The 27,642-nt window shown below is 45.8% G+C and overlaps 1 protein-coding gene and 2 pseudogenes across 1 annotated transcript in view; 1 reads left to right on the top strand and 2 right to left on the bottom strand.

Moving 5' to 3' along the window:
• Window positions 1-17,843, bottom strand: part of FAM178B (family with sequence similarity 178 member B) — a 100,147-nt gene extending 82,304 nt beyond the window's left edge. Inside the window, 3 exon segments of the mRNA XM_037806640.1 lie at window positions 13,018-13,106; window positions 14,039-14,175; window positions 17,767-17,843. Of these exon segments, the coding sequence (XP_037662568.1) occupies window positions 13,018-13,106; window positions 14,039-14,175; window positions 17,767-17,843 (303 nt within the window).
• Window positions 17,844-18,734: 891 nt separating this feature from the next.
• On the bottom strand, window positions 18,735-21,177 carry LOC119512150 (annotated as a pseudogene).
• A 3,343-nt stretch (window positions 21,178-24,520) lies between these two features.
• Window positions 24,521-25,663, top strand: LOC119512149 (annotated as a pseudogene).
• The last annotated feature ends 1,979 nt before the right edge of the window (window positions 25,664-27,642 follow it).

The following is a 27,642-nucleotide window of genomic DNA, read 5'->3' as shown; positions in this document are numbered from 1 at the left end:
ACCTAAGGAGATTAACCCTTCAGTGCCTGCTAACCCTGTAATCACCTCCCCTGAGGAAGCAGCCCTCACTCCTCTGTCTGGAGAGATTAATCCTGTTTCATGAGATGAAACTGCAATGGAATGTCCTGAGGCAAATGGCTTGAGGGATACTTCTAACTCTTTTCATGACCCACCCCCACCACTAGTCTTTGCTTCAAGACCCATAACTAGACTCAAGTCCCAACAGGCCCCGAAGGGTGAGGTATAAAGTGTGACCCATGACAAAGTACGCTATACACCAAAAGAACTGCATGAGTTTTCCAATTTATACAGACAAAAATCAGGGGAATATGTGTGGGAATAGATATTAAGGGTGTGGGATAACGGTGGAAGGAATAGAAAGTTGGATCAGGCTGAATTTATTGATATGGGCCCACTAAGCAGAGATTCTGCATTCACTGTTGTAGCTCGAGGGTTTAGAAAGGCTTTAACAGTTTTTTTTTTTTTGGGTGGCTGGCTGAAACACGGATCAAAAGGTGGCTGGCATTACCTGGGGTTGAAATGCCAGAACTGTCCTGGCATAATGTAGAGGAGGGGATTCAAAGGCTTAGAGAGATTAGAATGTTAGGGTGGATTTACCATGGAAGATCTGCTCACACACCCCTGGAATGTCCAGAGGACACAACTTTTACCAGGGTAACTGTGCACTGGGGAAGAGGAAATCATCAGCTATTTCGTGGATTATTAGACACTGGTTCAGAAGTAACTTTAATTCCAGGAGACCCAAAATGTCACTCGGGTCCACCAGTCAGAGTTGGGGCTTATAGAGGTCAGGTGACTGATGGAGTTTTAGCCCAGGTCCGTCTCACAGTAGGTCCAGTGGGTCCCTGGACCCATTCTGTGGTTATTTCCCCAGTGCCGGAATGCATAATTGGAATAGACATACTCAGCAACTGGCAGAATCCTCACATTGGTTCCCTGACTCGTGGAGTGAGGGCCATTATGGTGGAAAGGCCAAGTGGTAGCCACTAGAACTGCCCCTGCCTAGCAAAATAGTAAACCAGAAGCAATACTGGATTCCTGGAGGGATTGTAGAGATTAATGCCACTCTTAAGAACTTGAAGGAGGCAGGGGTGGTGATTCCCACCACATCCCCATTCAACTCTCCTATTTGGCCTGTGCAGAAAACAGATGGGTTTTGGAGGATGAGAGGGGATTATCGTAAACTTAACCAGGTGGTGACTCCAATTGCAGCTGCTGTTCTAGGTGTGGTATCATTGCTAGAGCAAATCAGTACATCCCCTGGTACCCGGTATGCAGCTATTGATCAGGCAAATGCTTTTTTCCCAATAGCTGTTAGTAAGGACCACCAGAAACAGTCTGCGTTTAGCTGGCAAGGCCAGCAGTAAACATTCATTGTGCTTCCTCAAGGGTATATCAATTCTATAGCCCTATGTCATAATATTGTCCACAGGGATCTTGATTGTTTCTTCTTCCCACAAGACATCACACTGGTCCATTACACTGATATGTTGATTGGACCTAGTGAGCAAGAAGTAGCAACAACTCTAGATTTGTTGGTTAGGTATTTGCATGTAAAACAATGGGAGATAAATCCAACAAAAATACAGGGGCCTTCCACCTCAGTAAAATTTCTAGGTGTCCAGTGGTGTGGGGCATGTCAAGATATTTCTTCTAAGGTGAAGGATAAGCTGATGCATCTGGCCCCTCCTACGACCAAAAAAGAGGCACAATGCTTAGTTGGCCTCTTTGGGTTTTGGAGACAACATATTCCTCATTTAGGTGTGCTACTCCAGCCCATTTACCGAGTGACTAGAAAGGCTTCTAGTTTTGAGTGAGGACCAGAACAAGATGAGGCTCTGCGACAGGTCCAGGCTGCTGTGCAAGCTTCTCTGCCTCTTGGACCATATGATCCAGCTGATCCAATGGTGCTGGAAGTGTCAGTGGCAAATAGACACGCTGTTTGGAGCCTTTGGCAGGCTCCTATAGGTGAATCACAATGAAGGCCCCTAGGATTTTGGAGTAAAGCTTTACCATCCTCTGCAGATAACTACTCTCCATTTGAGAAACAGCTTTTGACCTGCTACTGGGCCTTAGTAGAGACAGAATGCTTAACCATGGGCCACCAAGTTACCATGAGACTTGAGTTACCTATCATGAGCTGGGTGCTGTCCAACCCACCAAGCCATAAAGTTGGGCGTGCACAGCAGCACTCCATCATAAAATGGAAATGATATATATGAGATAGAGCTCAAGCAGGCCCTGAAGGCACAACTAAGTTACATGAGGAAGTGGCCCAAATGCCCACGGCCCCCACTCCTTCCACCTTACCTTCTCTTTCCCAGCCCACAGCTATGGCTTCTTGGGGAGTTCCTTACAATCAGTTGATTGAGGAAGAGAAAACTTGGGCCTGGTTTACAGATGGTTCTGCACGATATGCAGGCACCACCCGAAAGTGGATAGCTGCAGCACTGCAGCCCCTTTCTGGAATGTCCCTGACAGAGGGTGGTGAGGGGAAATCCTCCCATTGAGCAGAACTTCTAGCAATGCAGCTGGTTGTTCACTTTGCTTAGAAGGAGAACTGGCCAGAGGTGTGTTTCTGTAACTGATCCATGAGCTGTTGCCAATGGTTTGGCTGGATGGTCAGGGACTTAGAAGGAACATGATTGGAAAATTGGTGACAAAGAAGTCTGGGGAAGAGGTATGTGGATAGACCTTTCTGAGTAGGCAAAAAAATACTAAGATATTTGTGTCCCATGTGAATGCTCACCAGAGGGTGACTTCAGCAGAAGGTTTTAATCATCAAGTGGATAAGATGACCCGTTTGGTGCATACCAATCAACCTCTTTCCCCAGCAACTCCTGTCATTGCTCAATTGGCTCATGAACAAAGTGGTCATGGCGGTAGGGATGGAGGTTATGCATGGACTCAGCAACATGGACTTCCACTCACCAAGGCTGACCTGGCCACAGCCACTGCTGAGTGCCCAATCTGCCAGCAGCAGAGACCCATACTCAGTCCCCAACATGGCACCATTCCCCAAGGTGATCAGCCAGCTACCTAGTGGCAGGTTGATTACATTGGACCTCTTCCATCATGGAAAGGGCAGTGATTTGTTCTCAGCGGAACAGACGCATACTCTGGATATGGGTTTGCCTTCCCTGCACAAAATGCTTCTGCCAAAACTACCATCCGTGGACTTACAGAATGCCTTATCCACTGTCATGGTATTCCACACAGCATTGCTTCTGACCAAGGAACCCACTTCACAGCAAATGAAGTGAGGGAATGGGCACATGTTCATGGAACTCTCTGGTCTTACCATGTTCCCCATCATCCAGAGGCAGTGGGGTTGATAGAATGATGGAATGGCCTGTTGAGGACTAAATTATGGCACCAACTAGGTGGCAATACCTTGCAGAGATGGGGCAGTGTTCTCCAGGAGGCTGTGTATGCTCTGAATCAGCGTCCACTCTATGGTGCTGTTTCTCCCATAACCAGGATTCATGGGTCCAGGAATCAAGGGGTGGAAACAGGAAGGAGTGGCACCACTTACTATCACTCCTAGTGATCCACTAGGTAAATTTTTGCTTCCTGTCTCTGCAAGCTTAAGCTCTGCTGGTCTACAAGTCTTGGTTCCAAAAGGAGGAGTGCTTCCACCAGGAAACACAACAATAATCCCACTGAACTGGAAGTTAAGACTGCCACCTGGCCACTTTGGGCTTCTTATGCCTCCAATCAACAGGCAAAGAAAGGGATTCCTGTACTGGCTGGGGTGACTGATCCTGACTATCAAGGGGAAATAGCACTACAACTACACAATGGAGGTAAAGAAGTGTCTTCCTGGAATACAGGAGACCCCTTAGGGTACTACAATGCCCTGTGATTAAAGTCAATGGAAAACTGCAACAAACCAATCCAGGCAGGACTACTAATGGCCAAGAACCTTCAGGAATGAAGGTTTGGGTCACTCCATCAGGCAAAGAACCATGGCCAGCTGAAGTGTAAAGGGAACGTGGAATGGGTAGTGGAAGAAGGTAGTGAAAAATATGAACTATGGCCACATGACCAGTTACAGAAACGAGGACTATGACGGCATGAATATTTCTTCCTTGTTTTGTTATGATTATGTTTGTATTTGTCTGTAAAGCAAATATCTTTATTTTCTTCTCTATCTTATCTCCTTATCACATGACATAAGCTGTATTGTTCATTTTGCAGTATTTAAGCCAAAAGAAATCAATTTTAAGAGTTAATGTCACCCAAGGACTTGCACCCTATTCTGGAGAGATTGTAGTGCATTTCCGGTTGTATGCAGGACAGATGAGTATTGTTAGGTGAAATGTACGTCTGTTTTTGTTCTCTACTTAGAGATAAAGTATGGTTTAAGGTGATGTGTATAGCTGCCAGGGTGACAAGGGGTGGACTGTGATGGTAGTTGCATGTGTCAACTTGGCCAGGTGATGGTGTCCAGGTATCTGGTCAAGCAAGCACTGGCCTAACCATTACTGCAAGTCCACTGGCTGCAGCTGTGACTGATTACATCAACATAGGGCGTGTCTTCCACAATGAGAGCATCTAATCAGCTGGATTTAATCCAATCAGTTGAAGACTTTTAAGCGAGAAAGTTATAGGACCTTCACTTCTTCTCCAGCTAGCTGGCAAAGCATTTCCTGAGGAGTTTACCAGAGTTGCCAGTTCGCTGCCTGAGTTGTTCATTGAACACCTTCATTGGAGTTGCCACTTTGCTTCCTACCCTACGGAATTTGGACTCGTGCATACCCACAGTTGCGTGAGATACTTTTATAAAATTTTTTATTTATAGACATCTCTTGTTGATTCTGTCTCCCTAGAGAACCCTAACTAATACCTTTACTAAAGGAACAAATAAGGTAAAAGGAACAGTTTTACAAAGTAATGATAAATGGAAACATTACTAAGCTTGGGAACTCCAGCCCCTCCAGTTGCAGTAGGATGTGAGATAAAGAGTTCCCCTCCAGTCTAAGTTAAAGCATATTTATAGAGTCTTTGATTGAAATTGTAGTCAATTTGAAAGAGGCTGCATTCAATTAAGTCATACTTTATTTTTATGCTTGACAAGCTGTTGAATTTAAGTTCAATCAAAAGCAAAGGAGGGTATTCATAGCATCAGAGATTCAAACTTAATCTTCAACGTCTGAAAAACTTTACTGAAAATATTTCTACTAATTGAGCCATGATTTTCATAAGAGTGATATAACACAACTTTTACTTGTATAAAAACTAAAAATTAGAAGAGGAATTACTATTACTTATCACTAACTTATTAGTTAGACTTTCTATTTTATTCTATAATTAGTCTAGTTATTACATCTTATTAGGTCTCTCACTTCTTCATTTCTTACTTGGACCTCTTTAGCTTCTCCTTAAGTACAATCTTCTAATATAGGACTCAAAGGATATGAATCATCTGTCCCAGTTATTATAGTGTGCCAGTTTGAATGTATTATGTCCCCTCAAATGCCATTATCTTTGATGTAATCTTGTGTGGGCAGACCTATCAGTGTTAGTTAGATTGTAATTCCTTGAGTGTTTCCATGGAGATGTGCCCCACCCAACTGTGGGTGATGACTCTGATTGGATAATTCCCATGGAGGTGTTGGCCCACCCATTCAGGGTGGGTCTGAATTAAATTACTGGAGCACTATATGAGCTCAGACAGAAGGAGCAAGCTAGTACGGCCAAGAGGGACACTTTGAAGAGTGCACAGAAGCTGACAGAGTAGCTGCAGATGAAAGACAGTTTGAAGCGGCCGTTGAAACCAGACTCTTGCTTCAGAGAAGCTAAGAGAGGACAAACGCCCCAAGAGCAACTAAGAGTGACCATTTTGAGGAACTGCAGCCTAGAGAGGAACATTCTGGGAGAAAGACATTTTGAAACCAGAACTCTGGAGCAGATGACAGCCACAAGCCTTCCCAGCTAACAGAGACTTTCCGGATACCATTGGCCATCCTCCAGTGAAGGTATCCTTTGTTGACGGACACTTTATGGCCTTAAGACTGTAACTGTGTAACCAAATAAACCCCCTTTTATAAAAGCCAATCCATTTCTGGTGTTTTGCGTTCTGGCAGCATTAGCAAACTAGAACATATAGCAAGGCCTTTCCACTTTCTATCATTTGGAAACTGAACTTGAGTATTTTTGGAAAGGATTTCTGTTAAGTAAGCTTCAATGTATGAAGGAATAACTGGTTCCTCACTATAAGAACAAAAGGCATCAGGTGGTATATTAGAGCAGCAAGGCTCCACAGCTGTCTAATCCCTACATAGAGGGAAGGAGTCGGCATCTTCATTTTAAGATTCATTAAGAGAGGTAATGCCCTGCAACAATAAGGACAAATCAAACAACCAGGGTAAAAAGCCAGAGGAGACACAGAATCTGGAGCAATTAATCAAAGAACTACATACCAATCTCCAAAACAACTTCAATGGGTGGCTAAAGACATAAAAGACACCAAGAAGACTTTAGAAGAGCATAAACAAGAACTTGAAAGAGTAAGTTAAAAAATAGCAGATCTTATGGAAATAAAAGGTACAGTAGATAAATTTAAAATATACTAGAGACACACAAAAGAAGATTTGAAGAGGCAGAAGAAAGGTTAAGTGAACTAGAAGACAGACCAATTGAATGTGAACACACAAAAGAACAAATGGTGAAAAAAAAATTTGAAACGGATCCTAGGGAAATGACAGACAACATGAAATACACAAACATAAGAATCACTGGGTTCCCGAAGGAGAAGATAAAAGGGCTAGGAAGAGTACTTGAGGATATAGTTGGGGAAAGCTTCCTAACCCTTATAAATGACATAAATACAGAAATCAAAGAAGCCCAACAAACACCAAAAAAGAATAAATCCAAATAGACCCAGTAGAAGACATATACTAATCAGATTGTCAAATGCTAAAGAGAAGGAGAAAGTCCTAAAAGCAGCCAGAGAAAAGCGATTGACCACATACAAAGGAAACCACATAAGACTAAGTACTGACTACTCAGCAGGCACCATGTAGGTGCAAAGACAGTGGTATGGCGTATTCAAGATTCTGAAAGGGAAAAATTTCCAGGCAAAAATTCTTTATCCAGCAAAGCTCTCCTTCAAAATTGAGGGAAAGTTTAAATTTTCACAAACAAGTCCTGAGAGAATTTGTTAAGAAGAGACCTACACTGCAAGAAATACCAAAGGGAGCTCTATTGGCTGAGAAAAAAAGAAAGGAGAAAGAGGTCTGGAGAAAGGCACAAAAGTGAAGGGTATTAGTTAGGATAACTTAAAGGAAAAAAAGAGACAGTGGCAAAAAATACATCTGACAACTAAAAACCAAAGGATAAGAAGGCTGGTTCAGGAACTGCTTTCACAGTAATAACTTTGAATGTGAATGGATTATACTCTCCAATTAAAAGATACAGACTGGTAGAATGAATTAAAAAGTATAACTGAAGGTATGCTGTTTACAAGAGACTCATCTTAGATCCAGTGACACAAAGAGACTGAAAGTGAAAGGATGAAAAAAAAATATTCCATGCAAGCTGCAACCAAGAATATAGGGGTAGCTATATTAATATAAGACAAAATAGACTTTAAATGCAAAGATGTCATAAGAGACAAAGAAGGACACTATATATTAATTAGAGAATATTTGAATAAAAGGGACAATTCACCAAGAAGAAATAGCAATCATAAATATTTATGTACCAATCAAGGAGTTCCAAAGTACATGAGCCAAACTTTGGCTAAACTGAAGGGAGCAACAGACTTTTCTACAATAATAGTGGGAGGCTTTAATATACCACTCTCTTCTATAGAGAGAACAACTAGACAGAGGACCAATAAGGAAACTGAGAAACTAAACAATACGATAAATGTTTTAGACTTAACAGACTTATATAGATCATTACATCCCAAAGTACCAGGATATACATTCTTCTCTAGTGCCCATGGAACATTCTCCAGGATAATCATATGCTGGGGAACAGAACAAATTTTAATAAATTTAAAAAGATTGAAATTATTCAAAGCACATTCTCTGACCATAAATGGAATGCAACTAGACATCAATAACCACCAAAGAGCCAGAACTTTCATAAATATATGGAGGTTATACAACACACTCCTAAACAACCAGTGGGTCAAAGAAGACATTACAAGAGAAATCAGTCAATATCTAGACACAAATGAAATGAGAACACAACATATCAAAACATACGGGATGCAGCAAAGATGGTGCTGAGGAGGACATTTATAACTCTAAATGCATACATTAAAAAGGAAGAAAGCACTAAAATCAAAGACCTAACTACACAACTGAAGAAGCTAGAGAATGATCAGCAAACCAACCCTAAAGCAAGTAGAGGAAAAGAAATAACAAAGATTAAAGCAGAAACAAAATTATCTGGAGAACAACAACAACAAAACGGTAGAGAAAATAAATAAAACCAAAAGTTAGTTCTTTGAGAACGTCAACAAGATTCACAAACCCTTAGCTAGGATGACAAAGTAAAAAAGAGAGAAGACCCGAAAAACAACATCAGAAATGAGAGTGGGGTCATTACTATGGATCCCAAATAAATTTTACAAATCATAAGAGGATACTATGAGCAACTGTACGCCAACAAACTAGACAACCTGGAGGAAGTGGACAATTTGCTGGAAACACATTTCCTGAACAACCTAGACTGACCTGAGAAGAAACAGAAAACCTCAACAAATCAATCACAAATAAGGACATCCTATTTTGAGTCATCAAAAATCTTCATACAAATAAGAGCCCAGGGCCAGATGGCGTCACAGGGGAGTTTTACCAAAAAGAACATACGTCATTCCTGCTCAAACCCTTTCAAAAAAGTGAAGAAATAGGAGCACTACCTAACTCATTTTATGAAGCAAATATCACTCTAATACCAAAACCAGATAAAGATACAGGAAAGGAAAACTACAGGCCAATCTCCCTAACGAATACAGATGCAAAAATTCTCAACAGAATACTTGCAAGTCAAATCCAAAGGCACATTAAAAGGATTACACACCATGACCAAGTGGGGTTCATCTGAGGCATGCAAGTGTGGTTCAACGTAAGAAAATCAATTTAATACAACACATTAACAAATCAAAAGGGAAAAATCAAATGATCTTGATAGATGCTGAAAAAGCATTTGACAAAATTCAGCATCACTTGTTGATAAAAACACTTCAAAAGATGGAAATTAAAGGAGATTTCCTCAATACGATAAAGGGCATATATGAAAAACCCACTGCCACCATACTACTCAATGGTGGGAGACTGAAAACCTTCCCCCTAATATCAGGAATGAGACAATGATGCCCGCTGTCATCACTATTCTTCAACATTGTGATGGAAGTTCTAGCAGAGCAATTGGGCAAGAAAAAGAAATAAAAGGCATTCAAATTGGAAAGGAAGAAGTAAAACTGTCATTATTTGCAGATAACATCTTATATTTGGAAAATCTGGAGGAATTGAAGACAAAGCTACATGAGCTAATAAATTCAGCAGAGTGGCAGGACACAAGATTAATGCACAAAAGTTAGTAACATCCCTACACACTAGTAATGACCTAAATGAAGAGGCAATCAAGAAAAATATTCCATTCAGAATAGTAACTAAAAAAAGTCAAGTACCTAGGAATAAACTTAACCAAGGATGTAAAAGATCTCTACATAGAAAATTACAAAACGTTACTAAAAGAAATCAAAGAGGACCCAATTAGGTGGAAAGATATTCTGTGTTCATGGATAGGAAGGCTAAACATCAAGATGTCAATTCTAAACCAAACCGATCTACAGAGTCAATGCAATTCCAATCAAAACTCCAACAACCTACTCTGCAGACCTGGAAAAGCTGGTTATCAAATTTATTTGGAAGGGAAAGGGCCCCCACATTGCCAAAAATGTTCTAAAAAAACAAAAAGGAATGGGGAGGATTTACACTTCCTGACTTTGAGGCCTACTATAAAGCCACAATGGTGAAAACACCACAGTACTGGCACAAAGATAGACTGATTGATCAATGGAATTGAATTGAGAGTTTGGAAATAGACCCCCAGATCTATGGTTGACTGATTTTTGATAAGGCCCCCAAATCCACAGAACAGGACAGAACAGTCTCTTCAACAACTGGGGCTGGGAGAACTAGATACCAACAACCAAAAGAATGAAAGAGGACCCCTGCCTCACATCCTACACAAAAATTAATTCAAAGTGGATCAAAGACCTAAATATAAGAGACAGTACCATACAACTCCTAAAAGAAAATATAGGGAAACATCTTCAAGACCTTGTATTAGGAGGTAGCTTCTTAGGCCTTAAAACCCAAAGCACAAGCAACGAAAGAAAAAAATAGATAAATGGGAACTCCTCAAAACCAAAAGCTTCTGAACCTCAAAGGAATTTGTCCAAAGGTGAAGAGGCAGCCAACTCAATGGGAGAAAATATTTGGATACCATGTATCTGATAAGAGACTGATATTTAGCATATATGAAGGAATCCCACAACTCAATGACAATAGTACTAACAGCCCAATTATAAAGTGGGCAAAAGGTATGAAAAGGCATGTTTCCCAAGAGGAAATATAAATGGCTAAAATATAAATGGCTAAAAAACATGTGAAAAAATGTTCACCTTCACTAGCTATTAGGGAATTGCAAATCAAAACCACAATGAGATATCATCTCACATCTATAAGAATGGCTGCCATTAAACAAACAGGAAACTACAAATGCTGGGGAGGATGTGGAGAAACTGGAACTCTTATTCACTGCTGGTGGGAATGTATAATGGTACATCTGCTGTGGAAGACAGTTTGGTAGTTCTCAGAAAACTAGATATTGAGTTACCCAAAAATACAGCAATTCCACTTCTCAGTATACACCCAGAAGATCTGAAAGCAGTGACACGAACAGACATTTATGCAGCATTGTTCACAATTGCCAAGAGATGGAAACAATCCAAGTGATCCTTCAATGGGCTAGTGAATAAACAAAATGTGATATATAAACACGATGGAATACTATGCAGCAGTAAGAAGAAATGAGGTCCTGAAACATGTGACAACGTGGATGAACCTTGAAGACAATACTGTGTGAAATAATTCAGACACAAAAGGAGAGAGATTATACATTACCAGTAATGTGAACTCCCTGAACAATGTAAAATCATTGTAAATATTATATTGTAGAATGTAAAGTCTACATTATAGAATATGTATATATATAATATAGAATATGAACTCCCTGAACAGTGTAAAATCTTATAATGTAGAATATAGGCGACCTAGTGACAGACAGAAGCTAGTGAAGGAGGAATGATAACCTAATATGTACAGACATGTTAATGAGGGTGAACTTAATGGTATGGGAATGGCAGGGGTGATTATTATTCATTAATGGGATTAAAAGTATATGTGCCGCATTGAAGGCAAACATGATCGAAAGTGGTGGTTTAAAGGCGTGTATCCCACAGATTAGCCCTACAAATATAAATAAGTGCTTGCATAATCTACTTCTAGGGTATGACACTAGTACAGAGTCAAGAACAGAGTGGCATATGGGAAAAACTACCTACTACCTACTAGGGACTATATTTAATAGGCATACCTTACCAGTACCACACAAATACTAGCGATAAATAATCAGGGGCTGATAAGAACTTTGAATGTTTCGGGTTATGATAATTTTAAAATTGGCAGTGATGATGATTGTACAACTAAATGAAGATAATCTGAGACACCGATTGTCTTGGACAGAATGTATGCTATGTGACCTCAGGAATCCCCTACTTAATAAACCAAGCCCCTGATCTTGAGGCTTACTGTTGTGAAACTTATGGCTGTAAAGGACAGGCTAAGCCCACCTATAGTTATGCCTAGGAGTCACCTCCAGGGAACCTCTTTTGTTGCTCAAATGTGGACTTTTTCTCTAAGCCTAACTCTGCAAATAAATTCATCACCCCCACCCTGATGTGGGACATGGATTCCAGGAATGAACCTGGCTCTGGCATCGAGGTGTTGAAAATGTCTTCTTGACCAAAAAGGGGAAAAGAAAAGTAACAAAATAAGGTTTCAGTGGCTAAGAGATTTCAGATAGTGGAGAGGCTGTCCTGGAGGTTACTCCTATGCAAGCTTCACCTAGATACGCCAAACGGCCACAGTATGCCAAGCCCTAACCAACAGCGGTCCCGAAACCCCAAAGAATACCCTGGTCCCTATCTGAGACTCTATAAAAGTTTCACTCACTAGGTTTATTTTTCAGAAACTTAAATCCTCCACAGGGTTCCTATGCCAGATAAGTCCCAAAAGCCAGAGGTAACACTCTTTTCAAGATCAACCAGGTGTGTCCCCTTCCCCATAATGTCGACACCCCTTTTCAACATGAACAAGTTAGTGCGGCCACTCCCTAGACATCCCTGAAGATCGAGAAAGTGATTAAATGAGAGGAAGGGGAAGCAACAGATAAGACAGGATTTAAGAGAAAATTACGAATACTGAATCTTTATATACATTTTTAAATTAATTAATTAATTATTTTTAGTTGCTAGGGTATTAGCAATTAAACTGTAATCAGTAACATTCTTTGAAATCTGCTAATTACTTGTTAAATTGTACTTTGAAAGGTATCACTTTTCTGTATATATGTTATATTTCACAATAATAAATGCAAAGAAAAAAAAAGCAAATTATACTTCAGTACACCCAACTTAAAAAAAAAATCACCAGCTTCCCTTCAGCAAATGCTGAGACCAACTTCTCAACAAATGAAATCATCTGGCAGAAAACCCAAAATACAAATTCTGTTACCTGATACGAAAAATGCCTCTGGGATAACGAAAGCCACCTTTGTATCCGTTCTTGGCCTTCCCCGTTCCACCCTCACCCCTCTGCTGGGATCCCAGCAAGTGCCAAGGAATCACGGACCTTCTCCCTGTGAGGGAGGGGAGGGAGTGGGGGTCTCTCCTCTGGGTGCACCCTCTACCTGGGAGGCACTTTGGCCCAGAGCAAACAGCAGAACCAGGATGGGGCCCAGGACGGAGACTTCGGGGTGCCTCCAGGAGAAGATCTGGCCTGGGATTCGGGGAGCCTTTGGCCCATGCCGGCCCCCAGGCATGAGAGCAGACCAGGGTCCGGGCAGAGGAGCCCATGGGCACCGTCAAGGATGGAAGCTCGTGGCTCAGGCCTCTGGAAACGGATCGGAAAGGGCAATACTGAAAGCCCAAGACCTTTCCGACATTCCTGCTTCAGAGATCTGGCTGCCAATAGGGCCGTGACATCGGCATGATTAAAAGGGGCTCTCCAGACGTCGAGCTCAAGCAGTGAAACACTGAGTGGCCTTCCACCTAAACACAAGTCAACGTGTGGGTGAGATAACAGGTAAAGGCCAGAAAAAGAAATTGCTTGTATAACCAGAATTATCTGAAAAAATGGTTCTGTCCATAAATGACAATGTATCCAGTAGGAAATGTCTCCAGCTCGAGGAGCACCAAGGACCCAGACCTGAGCCAACTGCTTGCAGATGGGTGGGAGACACGTGATGGCACCTCAGCCTTGTTTTACAGAAACATTTTAAGAGACAGACACAGTATACTTGTTTATCAATAGTGAAATCTGCAAAATCTTACAAAAGTTAAAGAGCAATAAAACATTTCCTTTGCTCACTGATAATGCAAGTAAAAGGGCTCTGGAAAAAGTGTGGCAATTCCTTAAATGGTTAAACATAGAGTTACTGTATGACACATCAGTTCCACTCACAGGTATAAACCCAAGAGGAAAGAGAACATGTGCACATGCAAAAACTTATAAACAAATACTCCCAGCAACATGATCAATAAAAGCCAAAAAGTGGAAACAAGTCAGATGTCCACCAATGGATGGATAAACAAAATATGGTCTATCCACACAACAGAATATTACCCAGCCACAAAAGGAACAAGGTTCTGACCTCTGCTACAACACAGAGGAACCTTAAAACATTATACCAAGTGAAAAAAGCCAGGCACCAAAGGCCACCTGGCGCATGTTCCGTTTACAGGAAACGTCCGCAAGGGCCGATGCCCAGGGACGGAACGCGGCGCGCGGCGGCTCAGGCCGGGTGGGAGGAGGGACGCAGGGGTGACGGCTAAGGGGGTCCGTCTTCCTGTGGGGTGAGGGAGGCACAGCTCGTGACTGTCCTGAGAGCCTGTGAGCTGCATACTTTGAACGGGTGAATTGTATGGCATGTGAATTATATCTTGATAAAGCAGTTAAAAAAAGAAGGAAGAAAGAAAAGAAAAGTGTAAAGTCGCCGCTGATTATGGAGTGAACGTTCCAAAAGAGCAAACAAGTAAGGCAACGGGAAGTCAGAAAACACGTTAAAAGCTACTGACATTGTAGCTACTGATTAAGAAGCACAAAGGAAAACAAAAGGCAAATAATAAAAAGTCACACCAAAACCTTGTAGAAAAATTCGATGTCAGGGAATAATAATGCCTTTTGAGAGTTCATAGGGGAAACATTAAAGCAGCTCTTTAAAAAACAGAACAAAAAACAACTTTTAGTTGAGGATCTTAAGGTACAAAGGGAGTCTGGAATATTTGCCAAAGAAAAACTGCCGCAAACCAAGCAAAAATTTTAGTGTTCAGGAGTCGACAGAGATGATGAAGTGAAGCAGAAAAAGCAGCATGAACTGCTGGAGGTCCACGAGACCAGTTCCACACAGCAAAGGCCGCGCGTCTCTTGCGTGGAGGTTGGGAGGGAAGGATGTTTTCTCCTTTTTTTTTTTTTTTATAAAAATTGGTTTCTTTTCTGACCACAGGAGCCTCCCACGTCTTCCCAGCAATGCCGAGGGCCCTGGGTCAGGAACCACAGCCCCAGCCTTTGCTCCAGTCCATGGTCCTGTGCTCCCTGTTCAGCCTGGGCTGCTCCTCCAGATCATCCAAACCAGTGAGTTCCGGGGCCACCACTCCCAGAGGAGCCCGAAAAAGGAGGGGCAGGGGGCACCTCAAAGTCGACTGGGTGAGTGAGGGGGAGCTGCTGCATGAGAAATGAGCCCGTTCCTCCCCAGCCCTTCCCCCTCGTCCTCATAACCCCCATCTCTCTTGACCCCACAGGTGAGTTGCCTTGAGCCTCTGTGCACCCCAGGACCCGCTCACAACAGTGTACCAGTTTGTACGTATTATGTCCGCCAGAAAAAGTCATGTTCGTTGATGCACTCTTGTGGGGGAAGACATATTAGTGGGGATTAAGTTGGAAGGTTTGGATTAGGTTGTTTGCATGGAAGTGTACCCCACCCAACTGTAGGTGATAACTCTGATTGGAAAATTTCCATGGAGGTGTTACCCTACCCATTCAGGGTAGGTCTAAATTAAATCACTGGAGCCATATAAATGAGCTGACAAACAGAAGGAACTCAGTGTAGCTGAGAGTGACATTTTGAAGAGGAGCCAAGGGGGACACTTTGAAGAGAGCACAGAAGCTGAGAAAGTAGCTGCAGATGAGAGACAGTTTGAAGATGGCCGTTGAAAGCAGACTCTTGCTCCGGAGAAGCTAAGAGAGGACAAATGCCCCAAGAGCAACTAAGAGTGACTGTTTTTGAGGAACTGCAGCCTAGAGAGGAACATCTTGGGAGAAAGCCATTTTGAAACCAGATAACTTGGAGCAGATGCCAGCCACATGCCTTCCCAGCTAACAGAGGTTTTCCGGACACCACTGGCCATCCTCCAGTGAAGGTACCCGATTGTTGATATGTTACCTTGGATACTTTATGGCCTTAAGACTGTAACTGTGTAACCAAATAAACCCCCTTTTATAAAAGCCAATCCATCTCTGGTGTTCTGCATTCCGGCAGCATTAGCAAACTAAAACAACAGGTTTCCCGAAAACTGGGGGGTTGATGTTAATGCGCACTTACGTGCACCCCAGCCAACAGCACACGTCAGGTGCAGAACCGGTGAACGGAGTCTTGGTTAAAGTACATGGCAGATACAGAAAAACACGGACAAGTAAGTACAGCTTGAGGGATTTTCCCAAAGTGGGGCCACCGAACCATGTTTCCATTACCGGGGTACCAGCACCCCAGAGCCCTTCCGCCTCTTCCCTGGATGTGAGACCTCAACACTGTAACTTCATTTTGCCTGCTGCTTTGAATATCACCCACATAGAATCCCACAGTGTGGACTCTCTGCTGCCCTGCTGCTCTCATGCACTGGCGTTTGCAATGCTCGTTTCCACAGCTGTCTAGAATTCCACCGTACGGACAAAGACGTGTCATTCTACCAGTGATGGACAGTTTTGCTGTTCCCAGTTTCTGATTTCTCTGCATAAAGCATTTATGATGATTGTGATGCTTGTTTTTGTACGCACACGCACACACACGCAATCACACGTGTTCCTCCGGATGCTGGTGGGACCCAGGAATCAGCACATTTGCTCTTGCTGAGAAGGCCACACAGGCCAGGTGCAGCATTGGCTCACCCTGCCACAGCCACTGTGCCCCGCTCCCATCTTCCGCCCTCGCTGTCCTCTGAAGTCCGCCATGTGATGGGGGTGCTGGCGTTTCGTGTTAGCTGACACGCATTTCCCCGGTTCTACCGCGCTGGAGCACCTAGGTCAGTGTCCATTTCAGTGTCCTCTTTGGTCACATGCCTGTTCAAGACTATTGCCCATTTTTCTGTCGAGTTGTCCATTTTAAATTTAGTAATTTGTGGCATTCCTTATAAATTTTCAAAATGAGCCCTCTGCCGGTTATAGGTGTTACAAATCTTCTCTCCCACTCTACGACTTCTCTTTTCACTCTCCTAGTGACGTCTTGATAAAGAGACGTTCTTAGGTTTAACACAGAATGATTCATCCACATTTCCTTCCATGGTTAGTGCTTTCTGTGTCCTGTTTAGGAAATCTTTCCTTATGCCAAAGTCATGCAGATAGTCTACGTCATTTTGTAGAATTTTTATTATTTTACATTTCACCTTTCGATCTATAATCCACACAAGATACGTTGTTAAATGTAGTTTTTAGTGAAGTATAATTTACATAATGTAAAGGGCACAAATCTTAACAGATTTTTACATATGTACATACCGTGCAGCCACCACCCAGATCATGATATTAAACACTTGTACACCCCAGAGGGACCCTCACGGCCCCCTCCGGCCAATGACCCCAGAGGTAACACAACTAGGACCTCTGCTACCATCGACTGGTTTTGCCTGTTCTTGAGCTGCACATGAAATCACACGTTCCGCACTACTTGGGCCAGATTCCACTCTGCTCAACCTTGTGCACATGAGATGCAGCCCGTTGCCGTGTGCAGCAGCTCCTTCCTTTTCACACCGGCACAGCATTTCCCTACATGAAGGTGCCAGAACTTACTCATCAGCCTCCTATCAATGGACACTCGGCTGGTTCCTCATTGGAGACTGTACAACAAATCTGCCATGAACGGTCCCGTGCCTGGCTTTGGGGAGATTCACCCTCATCTCTGCTGGACGCCTACCAGGATCCATGTGACATGTTTCCATGTTACCATATTGTGAAAACAATGTAGATGAGTCAAGTTCCCCCTCCAAATACATATCTGTTCCCCAAGTCCCTTCTTCAATGTTAATACTTTACTATACTTGCTTTATCATTAATCTCTGTCTAATGTGTGTGTGTACATACACGATTCCGACCCTGATGAAGAGCACTGGCCAGTCATTGTGTAGATTCCATCGCCTTGGGTCTGTCTGATGTTTCCTCGTGGTGAGACTTGGTCATGCACTCGGAGCAGGAGCACACGGGCGTGACGCCGCGTACCAGGAGGCACACGATGCGGCTGTGTCCCATCACCCGTGTTAGCCTTAACCACTGGCTAAGGTGGCCCCTGCCAGGTTTCCCACTGAATATACCATTTTTCCTGTTATAACTAGCAAGAATTTTACAGGAAGATGCTTTGAGATTACGTGAACATCCTGTTTGTCATCACACTTTTTGTTCACTAGATTTAGCATCTACTGATGATTCTTTCCTGAAATAGTTTTTACTGTAGTGGTTGAAAACTAGTTTTTTGTTCATTTTTAATGGCTTCAGGTTTTTAAAAAAATCTTACAGTGATAGTCATACTTCTAAGTCAAACTGAAATCTGCAAGACTATTGGACATTTACCATAAAAACATCCCCAGTGTCACCTTCAAAGATGGAAAAAATACAACTGGCAAGCTGGTGGCGGAGTGAGTGCCAGCGGCGGCGGGGGCAGCAGTGGTTGTGGTGGCAGCATTCTCAAGTGAGTGTAACCCCCCCGGAAGCCTGGTAGTTGGCCAAAAGAAAGGAGGGAAGTAACGCCCTCCTAAAAGTCTCCAGTTCTATAAAAGTCATCTCCAAACAATCTCAGCTGCAGGCTGAGGAAAGATGTTCTGCACGCTCTAAGCATCTAATTCCAGACGTGAGGTCAGCCAGGGCAGCAAGGGGTCAGGGGTCAAGTCCAGGTGACCTGAGGGCAAGGATCTCTGGCCCCTGGGGCCCAGTCCACATCTGCTCTGGAGACACGGTGGAAGGTGACTCTGGCCTTGGGTTTCCAGGAGCTTCTCACAGACCTCCAGCTCCCCTCAGGCTGGGACCATCTCACCTGCTGTGCCAGCTGGGATTTTTTTTTCCCCACAGTAAGTGGCACAGTTTATTGACAGGTTAACATCAGGAGAACCTCCTTCCCTCCCGCCTGGAGTGGGCAGAGGTGGGAGGTCATTTGTGGGGGTTCCACTGCTCTTCCTTGTTCTCCAGCAGGTAGGCTGGACGGTGGGTGGGTGTCCTCCCGGGCTCAGGTACTTCAGGGCTGGCTTCTGCACCGTGCTCTCCGCTCCCACTGAGGTGTACCCTCTGTCGTACGGGATAAGGTATGGGACAAACAGCTGACGCAGAAAGTCCCAGATGTCCCTGTGGATCCAGTCCAGCAGGCGCTGATGCGTACGAAGGAAGGCCAGCCTGGTTGGGGGGGCTAAGGGGCTGGAGGCTGCGGGCGTAGGGGTCCATGTGGGTGTAGGGGTCCGTGCAGCGGGTGCCCACCGGCACAGCCTCCAGCTGGGGGTGCTGTGCCTGCAGCTCGCCCAGGGCCTGCTTCATGTCGCCCTCTGCCTGCAGCACCTGCAGATTATACCTCCTGATAGCGTCCTGCAGAAACTGCTCCAGCTCAGGGAGCTGCGGGTGTCCAGGATCCAGAGCCGTCCTTGGGCATCGGGGCATCTCCTCTGCACAGCAGCATGGACAAAGTGCAGGAGGGCAGTGCAGTCCTGGACCCCACTGAAGCCCACACAGAGCTGGCTGGGGCTGTACTGAGCCAGGCCAGTCTCAGTGGTCTGCAGGGCACAGAGGAGACCCTGACTCCATACATTCCGGTAGGCCAGGCCTTCCTCCAGGCGCCCACCTTCCTCCGAGTCTAGTGTCACTTTCACACGACAGTAGGTGCCACCCCAGTCAGGGTAGGAACCAGGCCAAGCCTCTGCCCAAAGTGGGCCTGGGCCTCAGCCAGGATGGGGGTGACAGAGGCCTCGTCGGCAGACACATACAGTTCCCGCAGGAGGAACTGAGCAGCTGTTTTGGAACAGTTCCTTCAACCCTTCCAGCACCCGCTGCAGCAGCTCCGGAATGCCTGGGAAGAGGCAGACATTTCGGTTGGAGACCAGAGGGAACCTGAAGGCGCAGCCAGTGTGAGGATCTGCCACAAAGCAAGCGAGGAGAGGAGGGCAACACAGACATCTTCTCCTGGCCCTCCCCCCCTAGAGCTAGGATGGTGGCTTCCAGCTCAGGGTGCGGCTTGAGTTCATCCCCAAAGGCCCGTGCCACAGCCTTAAAGGTCATCATGAGTGGGGCCGGTGCCCCTGGCCGTGAGGACCTGGGTGGAGCAGCCGGAAAAAGAGGTGATCTCAGCCACGACGATGGCTACCTCATCTGGTACAACGGAGACGCGGCCCCCTGGACCCTGGGAGCACGGCATCCGGCACAGAAAGTCGGTGTTAGTGTCCTCAGTGTATCCCTTGAGGATCTCATCTCCAACAATGATGACGCCAGCCGTCACGCTGCACTACAAGTGCTGGTTTGGATGTATTATGTCCCCCAAAACACCGTGTTCTTTCATGTAACCTTGTGGGGGCAGAAGTATTAGTGTTGATTAGGTCAGAACCTTTGGATTAGGTTGTTTCCATGGAAATGGGACCCACCCAATTGTAGGTGATAACTCTGACTGGATAATTTCCATGGAGGTGTGGCCCCACCCATTCAGCATGGGCCTTGATTTAATCACTGGAGCCCTATAAAAAAGCTTTCAGACAGAAGAGCTCGCTGCTGGAAGAGCTCGCTGCTGGAAGTTAGAGAGACATTTTGAAGATGGCCTTTGAAAGCAGACTTTTGCTGACACATTGCTCCGGGGGAGCTAAGAGAGGACACATGCCCCAAGAGCAACATTTTGAAGAACACACAGTTGCTGAGAGAGGAGCTGGAGCACAACCCGGGATCAGCAGACACCAGCCACGTGCCTTCCCAGCTGACAGAGGTGTTCCAGACACTACTGGCCTTCCTTCGGTGAACGTATCCTCTTACTGACACCTTAGCTTGGACACTATTATGGCCTTAAGACTAACTTTGTAACCATGGTTCTGCCTTCTCTGCCCCTTTGCAAGGCCCTCAAGTAGCCACTGAGACCCCGAAATAGGGGTCCCGCCAGGTGTACAGGGCACTGGGGGCTACAGCTTGGGAACTGGGGGTCCTGGGTCGAGGGAGCCTGGAGGAGACGGAAAGGACAATGGGGCCGAGCGGGGAGCACGCTCCTCTAAGGGTCTTGACGAGTGACTCTTTACCTGCCTCCTCAATAACCGTGTTCTCAGACCCCGGCCTCTGGCCTCGTGGATGCATATCCTAAGCTCGGCTCCAGTCTCCTGAGCCTGCTCTCCCGAGCACCTACCCCTTGAATGCCCTCCGTAGGCCGAGCAGATCTCCTGCGTCTGGACCACCCTGGCGTCTGCACCTTCAAATGTCTTTTCTCTTCTGGGCCCTGATCCTCGGATGTCTCTCCTACCCAGGGCCTGGGCCCCTTGAAATGTGTTCGTCCCTCTACCCACGACCAGAACTTAGTTGCCTTCACTTCCAGCCCGGAGTCCTCTCTCTCGCCCATGTTCCAGACGACCGCGGCCATCTCCGCTCTCACCTCCTCTTTCGCCCCTGCACAGATTGACCCCTTAGAGCCCCGCCTTAGCCTTCCACCTGCCTCATGTTAATTGGTCATTCTGTCTGTCACTCAGATGGCCTCCAAGGACTCTACTGTTTAGCTGAATCTGCTGGCTAGATCAGCCAGTAGGCAGGAAGGCGCAGTGTGTGGTTGTCACTGGCGATCACCAGGTGGCCGCCCCTCGACTGCAAATGGGCAGCAGGACCTGGGACTCTGAATACCCCACCGCTAAAGCAACAAGGTCCTCTGGCAGCAGTCACCAGGTGGGCTGACACTCAGACAAGTTCCCAGGTGTAGGTGGACCAAGTCCCCAAATTTCAGGAAGCAAGCCAGTGTTGGAAATAAGGGGGGTGGGGGGTAGAGGGAAATATGGTCCCAGGTTCACTCCCCAAACCGGGAGCTCACAAAGCAGCTGCACGGAGGAGAGCAGGCTGGGAAGCAAACCTTCACCTGGGACATGGTTCCTACAAGATGAAGCTTCGACCTGGGCACCAGGACAGCTGCTCGCCCACCTGCCCAGGATGGCTCGGCTCAGCCGCACCCGGGCACCCCGCGGAGCCCCAGGAAGAAGGACGGGCGTGCGGGGGCCGCCTCGAGGAGCTAACCGGGAGGGAGCTTTCCGCCGTGGGTCGGACCTGGCTCACCGGGTCCAGGGAGTGGCGGGGCAGGGGGCTCACAGGCCAGCGCTCCTGCCCAGGGCAGGCTCCACTCTCAGGTTTTTACCTCCCAGGGCCAAGGGTAGAAGCCACTTTACCTGCAAAGAAGACAGCCGGCCGCTGTTCCTCCCTCTCCAACCCACCAAGTGGCATGTTTTTCCCACGTGTGCCTCCTGTTCCCAGGCTTTTGCATTCTTCTGTAAAATGCAGCGAATCCCTTCCAAGTTAGATGGAATTCTGTATCCCATTCCTGTGGGTGCCAACCCTTTGTAAACAGGACCGTGGAAGATGTTGTTTTTAGTTTGGGTGTGGCCAGCGGAGACCGGATGGGGCTTCATCCTATTCCTAGAGGCCGTATGGGGAGAAAGCCCCGGGAGGGGGTGGAAACCACAAGTCAGGAAAGGAGAGGGCATGGCCAGGTGACTGGAAAGCCAAGGACCCCAGGGAATGCAGGCCAATCTGCAGACACGGCTCGGGGGACCCGGGGGACGCGTCGACGGGTTCCCGTGGTCTAAGCCAGCCCATGTGTGGTGTTCCTCATAGCGGCCGGAAGTAGGACACCCTGCCTCCTATTCCTTAAAACAAAAGCGTTTTCAAAGAGGCAGAAATGAACCCGTGGCTCCCTGCCACCCTTCAGCAGCGCTAAGGCTGTAAGGGCACCGTGGCTTTCTGTGCCACGAAGAGACTAAAGGCTGCCACGTGGCGATGACGCAAGGCTAGACCACCATCGACCGCAGGACCCTGCCCATTTTCAGAGCTGTTAAAATGTGAACAAAGACGCATCCTCTAATCAATGAAAGACGACCATTTGGCCAGTGTGACAAGGCGGGTCGGCTGTGTGCTAGGTCACAAAACGGGAAAAGGGGAGGGTCATGCCCCTGGCCCCCTGTTCGATTTGGAGCTGGTACTGAAAAAGATGTTTCAGTGAACTACACAAGAGATTTAGGTGAGATCATCTGTCAGTCGCATAATCCCTCCTCTGGGTACACAGACAAAAAGGTAAACTTTACTTTCCCTTCCCCTTCTCCCTCCCAAAGGCCCTGGCATCCCCCCATTCCCACCCCCTACATCCAATCAACCAGGAGCTGATCTCCCACAACCTCACTCTTTCCAGGTTGAGGACTGAAGCTGCCTCAGGGCTCAGCCCCTGGCCCCTGACCTCTGACCCCTGACCCCATGCACTAGGGCTCTCCAATCCCACCCTAAGACTGCAGCTCCACCTCCCTGACCCGGCCACCTGCCGGGTTAGCCGCCCCAAATCCTGCAAACTGGGCCCAGAGCCTGCAACTCGCAGCTTCCTGACCCCTACTCCCCATCACGGCCTCACAGTGGGATGTAAACACATCATCTCTCCTTTCCCTTCTTTTACTTTCCAAGGGACAAGAAAAATAAAATAATCTATCTTAAGGTGTAGCTCTGAGGCCAAATAATTATGGAATCCACAACGCTTTCTTCCTTGAAGTAAAAAGGCCCAAGATTAATTGGGAATATTACTACTGCCTTGTTTTCATGAATACCGCTGTTTTCAAGATGCCTTATTCCCAATGCCATGCTTTATTTCTGTCCTTATTAAACAAATACTTAATGCTAGCGAGGGCAAGGGCCCTGGCCAGCAGAGCCAGCTTGCAATTTGAAAGATGAAACAAGATGAGTTCACCCAGACAGAAAAGTAAACCAGTCCCCAGCATCATAAACCCACATCCATCAAATGAACCAAGGGCTGGGAACAGAACACTTTTCTGGAAAGAAAAACCGCAGCTACTCTTTGTGCCCTGGGGAATATTTTTATAAAACAAAAAACAAAACCAAAGTGCCAAATCAGCCAAAACATAAATCAAGTCTCGGCTTCATTTGGGGAAAGTTCTCCCCAGCAAAGCCAGCTAGGGCGCGGCCCGTGCGGCAGGCGACCCCCGGCCACGCCGGGCCACCCGGAGGCAGCCAGGGAAGCAACGAGAGCCGGACGACACCGGGCTGGGGGCAGGCAGGGTCCCGGCCTTGCCGCTCACCACCTGGGTGCCCGCCACGGGCCTCAGTTTTCCCAGCTGTGAAATGGAGGGGCCGTCCTACGTCCTGTGCTGAAGGAAGTGGGGTGGGGAGAGCGCGGCCCACTGAGGCCCTCGACCCCAGGGGCCAGTGGGGTGGCCGGCAGCGCGGGCACAGGGCTCCGAGGGGCGGGCAGGAGCAGCTTTCGGGGGAGCTGGGGGTGCGGGAGCGGGGGAAGCTCGGAGAACCGGGAAAGGCCTACCTCCGGGCCGCAGCTGCAGGTCGCCAGGGCCTCTCCGCGCCCGCAACGATGCACCTCCGCAGGCAACGGGCGTCGGGTTCTGGGCTCGGGGCCGGGGGTCCCGCGCCAGCAGCCGCCACCGCCTCCCGGCCGCCCTCCAGCCCTCCGCGCCCCGCGCACGCGCCCTGCGCACCCACGTGCGCACCCACGTGGCGCCGACGCCGGCAGGAAGCTGGGGGGCGCTGGGCCTGGGGCGGAAGGCGCCAAAGCAGCATCTGGGGAGGATGACGTCATCGTACAGCTGCGGCCACAGGTGCGGAGGGATGGGCCGTCGCCGGGGTCGGGGTCGCAGGGAGAGAAGGGGCGGCCCTGGAGGAGACCCGGGCCCCCGCGGTCCGGCCATTTGGCGTCTTCTCACGCGCTGGCGGCCATGTGCGTGTCTTCTTTGAGGAAATGTCTATTCAAGGCTTTTGCCCATCTTTAAATTGGGTTTTCTTTTTCTTATTGAATTGTAGGAATTCTTTATATATTCTGGACATTAAATACAAGTCAGGTATGTGATTTCCAAATATTTTGTCTCATTCTGAAGTTTGTTTTTTTGCTTTCATAATAAAGTCCTTTGATGTGCAAAAAAATTTTAATTTTGGTGAAGTCCCATTTATCTACTTTTTCTTTTTTTCTCAGCACTTTGGGTGTCAAGACCGAGAAACCATTGCCTAACACAAGGTCCTGAAGATGCTTCCCCACATTTTCTCCTGGGAGTTTTATAGTTCTGGTTCTTATATTTAGGTCTTTGGTCCATTTTGAGTTGATTTTTGTACATGGTATGAGGAAGGAGTTCACCTTCATTCTTTTGCATTTAGATATGCAGAAGTTGTCCCAGCACCATTTGTCCAAGAGACTGCTCTTTCCCAATTGAGCAGACTTGGCACCCTGGTCAAAAATCCTCTGGGACCTGGCTGCCACTGACATAGCGGTGGGGAGTGGGGCAGGGCTGCCACGTTGCCGCAGGACAGTTGTGGTGGCACTGAGGATGTTTCGCTGTTTGCTGCCAAAGAGGAGACTACAGATAGGCCAGAAAAATCCAAAATCAGACACCCAGTGGTGCCATTTTTCCATTTATTCTTTTGAGGCAGTGCAGTTGTGGTCCACCTTCTCTGTGAAGTATTCAGCTGCAGCTTTATTGTCTGAATGGTGACAATTATCTTGTTGTCATATGACTCTGGGGCAGTGAGGACCATCATGGGTGGACTATGGTGGGCCTACAGGTGGTGGAGTCATGACAGACAGAGCCACGGGGTGTCTGAGTCAGGCAGGCATCCCCTCCAGAGAATCAAACTGTCTCAGACGCTGAATTAAGACTCTTGTTAGGACTCGTTACCTGTCCAGGGCTGCGGGGGAGCTTTGCCCTCAGTGCTCTCTTTTCCTAAGGAGTGAAATGCTTGGCGGTGGTTCCCACGGGCATGCCGCTCCAGGGTGCCAACCTGTAGGCTCCACCAGGTGTGAAGCCGGCAGCAAAGACAAGTTAACCAGCGTCGCCACGTCTTATCTCGGAGGGCAGTTTTTAAGATGAAATTAGGAAAATGACCACAGTTCCCGAAGACAGACAGAGCTCATGTGTTCTGCTATGTTGGGGAAAACTGAACAGAGTCTTGACTCGGAACCATGTTGCAAAGAGAGGGTTGGGTTTGTTTCTCCATGTAAAAGTTTATTTTTTAAAAAAAGGAAAAATAGTTTTAATATTGTTTTTTTCTTTCTAGCAGTTAGGGCTTGAAGGTTTGGTGTCACTAGACATATTGTCATCGTTTATTTCAGGATGTACTTAAGTCTGCACACAGTCCTGTAATCTCCATTTGTCCCAAAGCAATGCAGGCATTTGTGTTTGTACACATGGTAATGGAGACCTCTGCATTTTGATCTCTAGTTATTCATAGATGTTCTTAGTCTATCTCAAAGCTCTATGTGTTTACATTTTATTTCTGTAGATTGTTTTCAGAAGGAAGTTTTCTTTCCATGGTAAGAGTATGCCCCTTGGCTTTTGTTCAACTTACAAATAATTGTTAATTTTGCAACTGACTATGTACTTCATGGTGAAACAGCTTATCCTAGATGTTCACAAGCAAGTAAAAATCCAATTCGGGCCAGTGGTGTTAATTACTTTTTAAAATTTTGTTTATTCTTATTTGTAAAATGTCATGCACTTAAGGCCCAGTTAATATAAGCAGAATCTTCATTGTTTATGTTTAAGGCAAACCTAGAGATTGCTGCCACTCTGTTTATTTTAGGGATAGGATAGCCAGACTGTACTTTGGAATCCCTGGATGCCCTTCAGTGGTTCTTGGGCTAATGAGATCTTTTACTACTAAAAGATAATTATTCTTATATGAGAAGGATAATTTAAAAACTTGGCTTAAACAAAATGCCTGAAACTAAACTTGCATATAATTGTGCCTAAGAGTCTCTCCCTGAGTACCTCTTTGTTGCTCAGATGTGGCCCTCTCTCTCTCTCTAACTGAGCCACCTTGACAGGTGAACTCACTGCCCTCCCCCCTACATGGGACCCGACTCCCAGGGGTGTAAATCTCCCTGGCAATGCAGCACATGACTCCCGGGGATGAATGTGGACCCGGCATCGTGGGACTGAGAGTATCTTCTTGACCAAAAGGGGGATGCAAAATGAGACGAAATAGTTTCAGTGGCTGAGAGATTTCAAATGGAGTCGAGAGGTCACTCTGGTGGACATTCTTATGCACTATATAGATAACACCTCTTAGGTTTTAATGTATTGGAATAGTTAGAAGTAAATACCTGAAACTACCAAACTCCAACCCAGCAGTCTGGACTCCTGAAGACAATTATATAATAATGTAGATTACAAGGGGTGACAGTGTGATTGTGAAGACCTTGTGGATCACACCCCCTTTATCTAGTGTATGGATGAGTAGAAAAATGCGGATAAAAACTAAAGGACAAATGGGTTGGGATGGGGGGGATGGTTTGGGTGTTCTTTTTTCACTTTTATTTTTTATTGTTCTGGTTCTTTCTGATGTAAGGAAAATGTTCAGAGATAGATTGTGGTGATGAACGCATAACTATGTTATCATACTGTGGACAGTGGATTGTATACCATGGATGATTGTATGGTGTGTGAATGTATTTCAGTAAAACTGAATTTAATAAAAAACAAACAAACAAACAAACAAAATGCCTGAAAGACATTTTATTTTATGAATCTATTTTTTTCCTTTCTATTATGGGGATATGTAAATCATACATTTATATTAATTGTATTTATTAAAACAAAGCAATATATATAACTGCAAATTAAACCCATCTGCAAACTCTTGTAGGGATCTGTGAATTCTGTTGTAGATACTGGAGTCTTTTAATCAGCAGATTATTTTGTAAATGTATTTATACATTGCTAAAAATATATAAAGATGTTTTAATTCAATGAGTATTTATTGGGGTGATATTAGTGATATTAGCTTTGAAGGTGCCTAACTTTGTATTTGTGTAAAACTCTGTTTACAGAGCGATTTGGCATGTGTG

This window comes from Choloepus didactylus, chromosome 17, assembly GCF_015220235.1.
Source record: "Choloepus didactylus isolate mChoDid1 chromosome 17, mChoDid1.pri, whole genome shotgun sequence".
NCBI classification, from domain to species: domain Eukaryota; kingdom Metazoa; phylum Chordata; class Mammalia; order Pilosa; family Megalonychidae; genus Choloepus; species Choloepus didactylus.
This window is presented reverse-complemented; position numbering and strand designations above follow the sequence as displayed.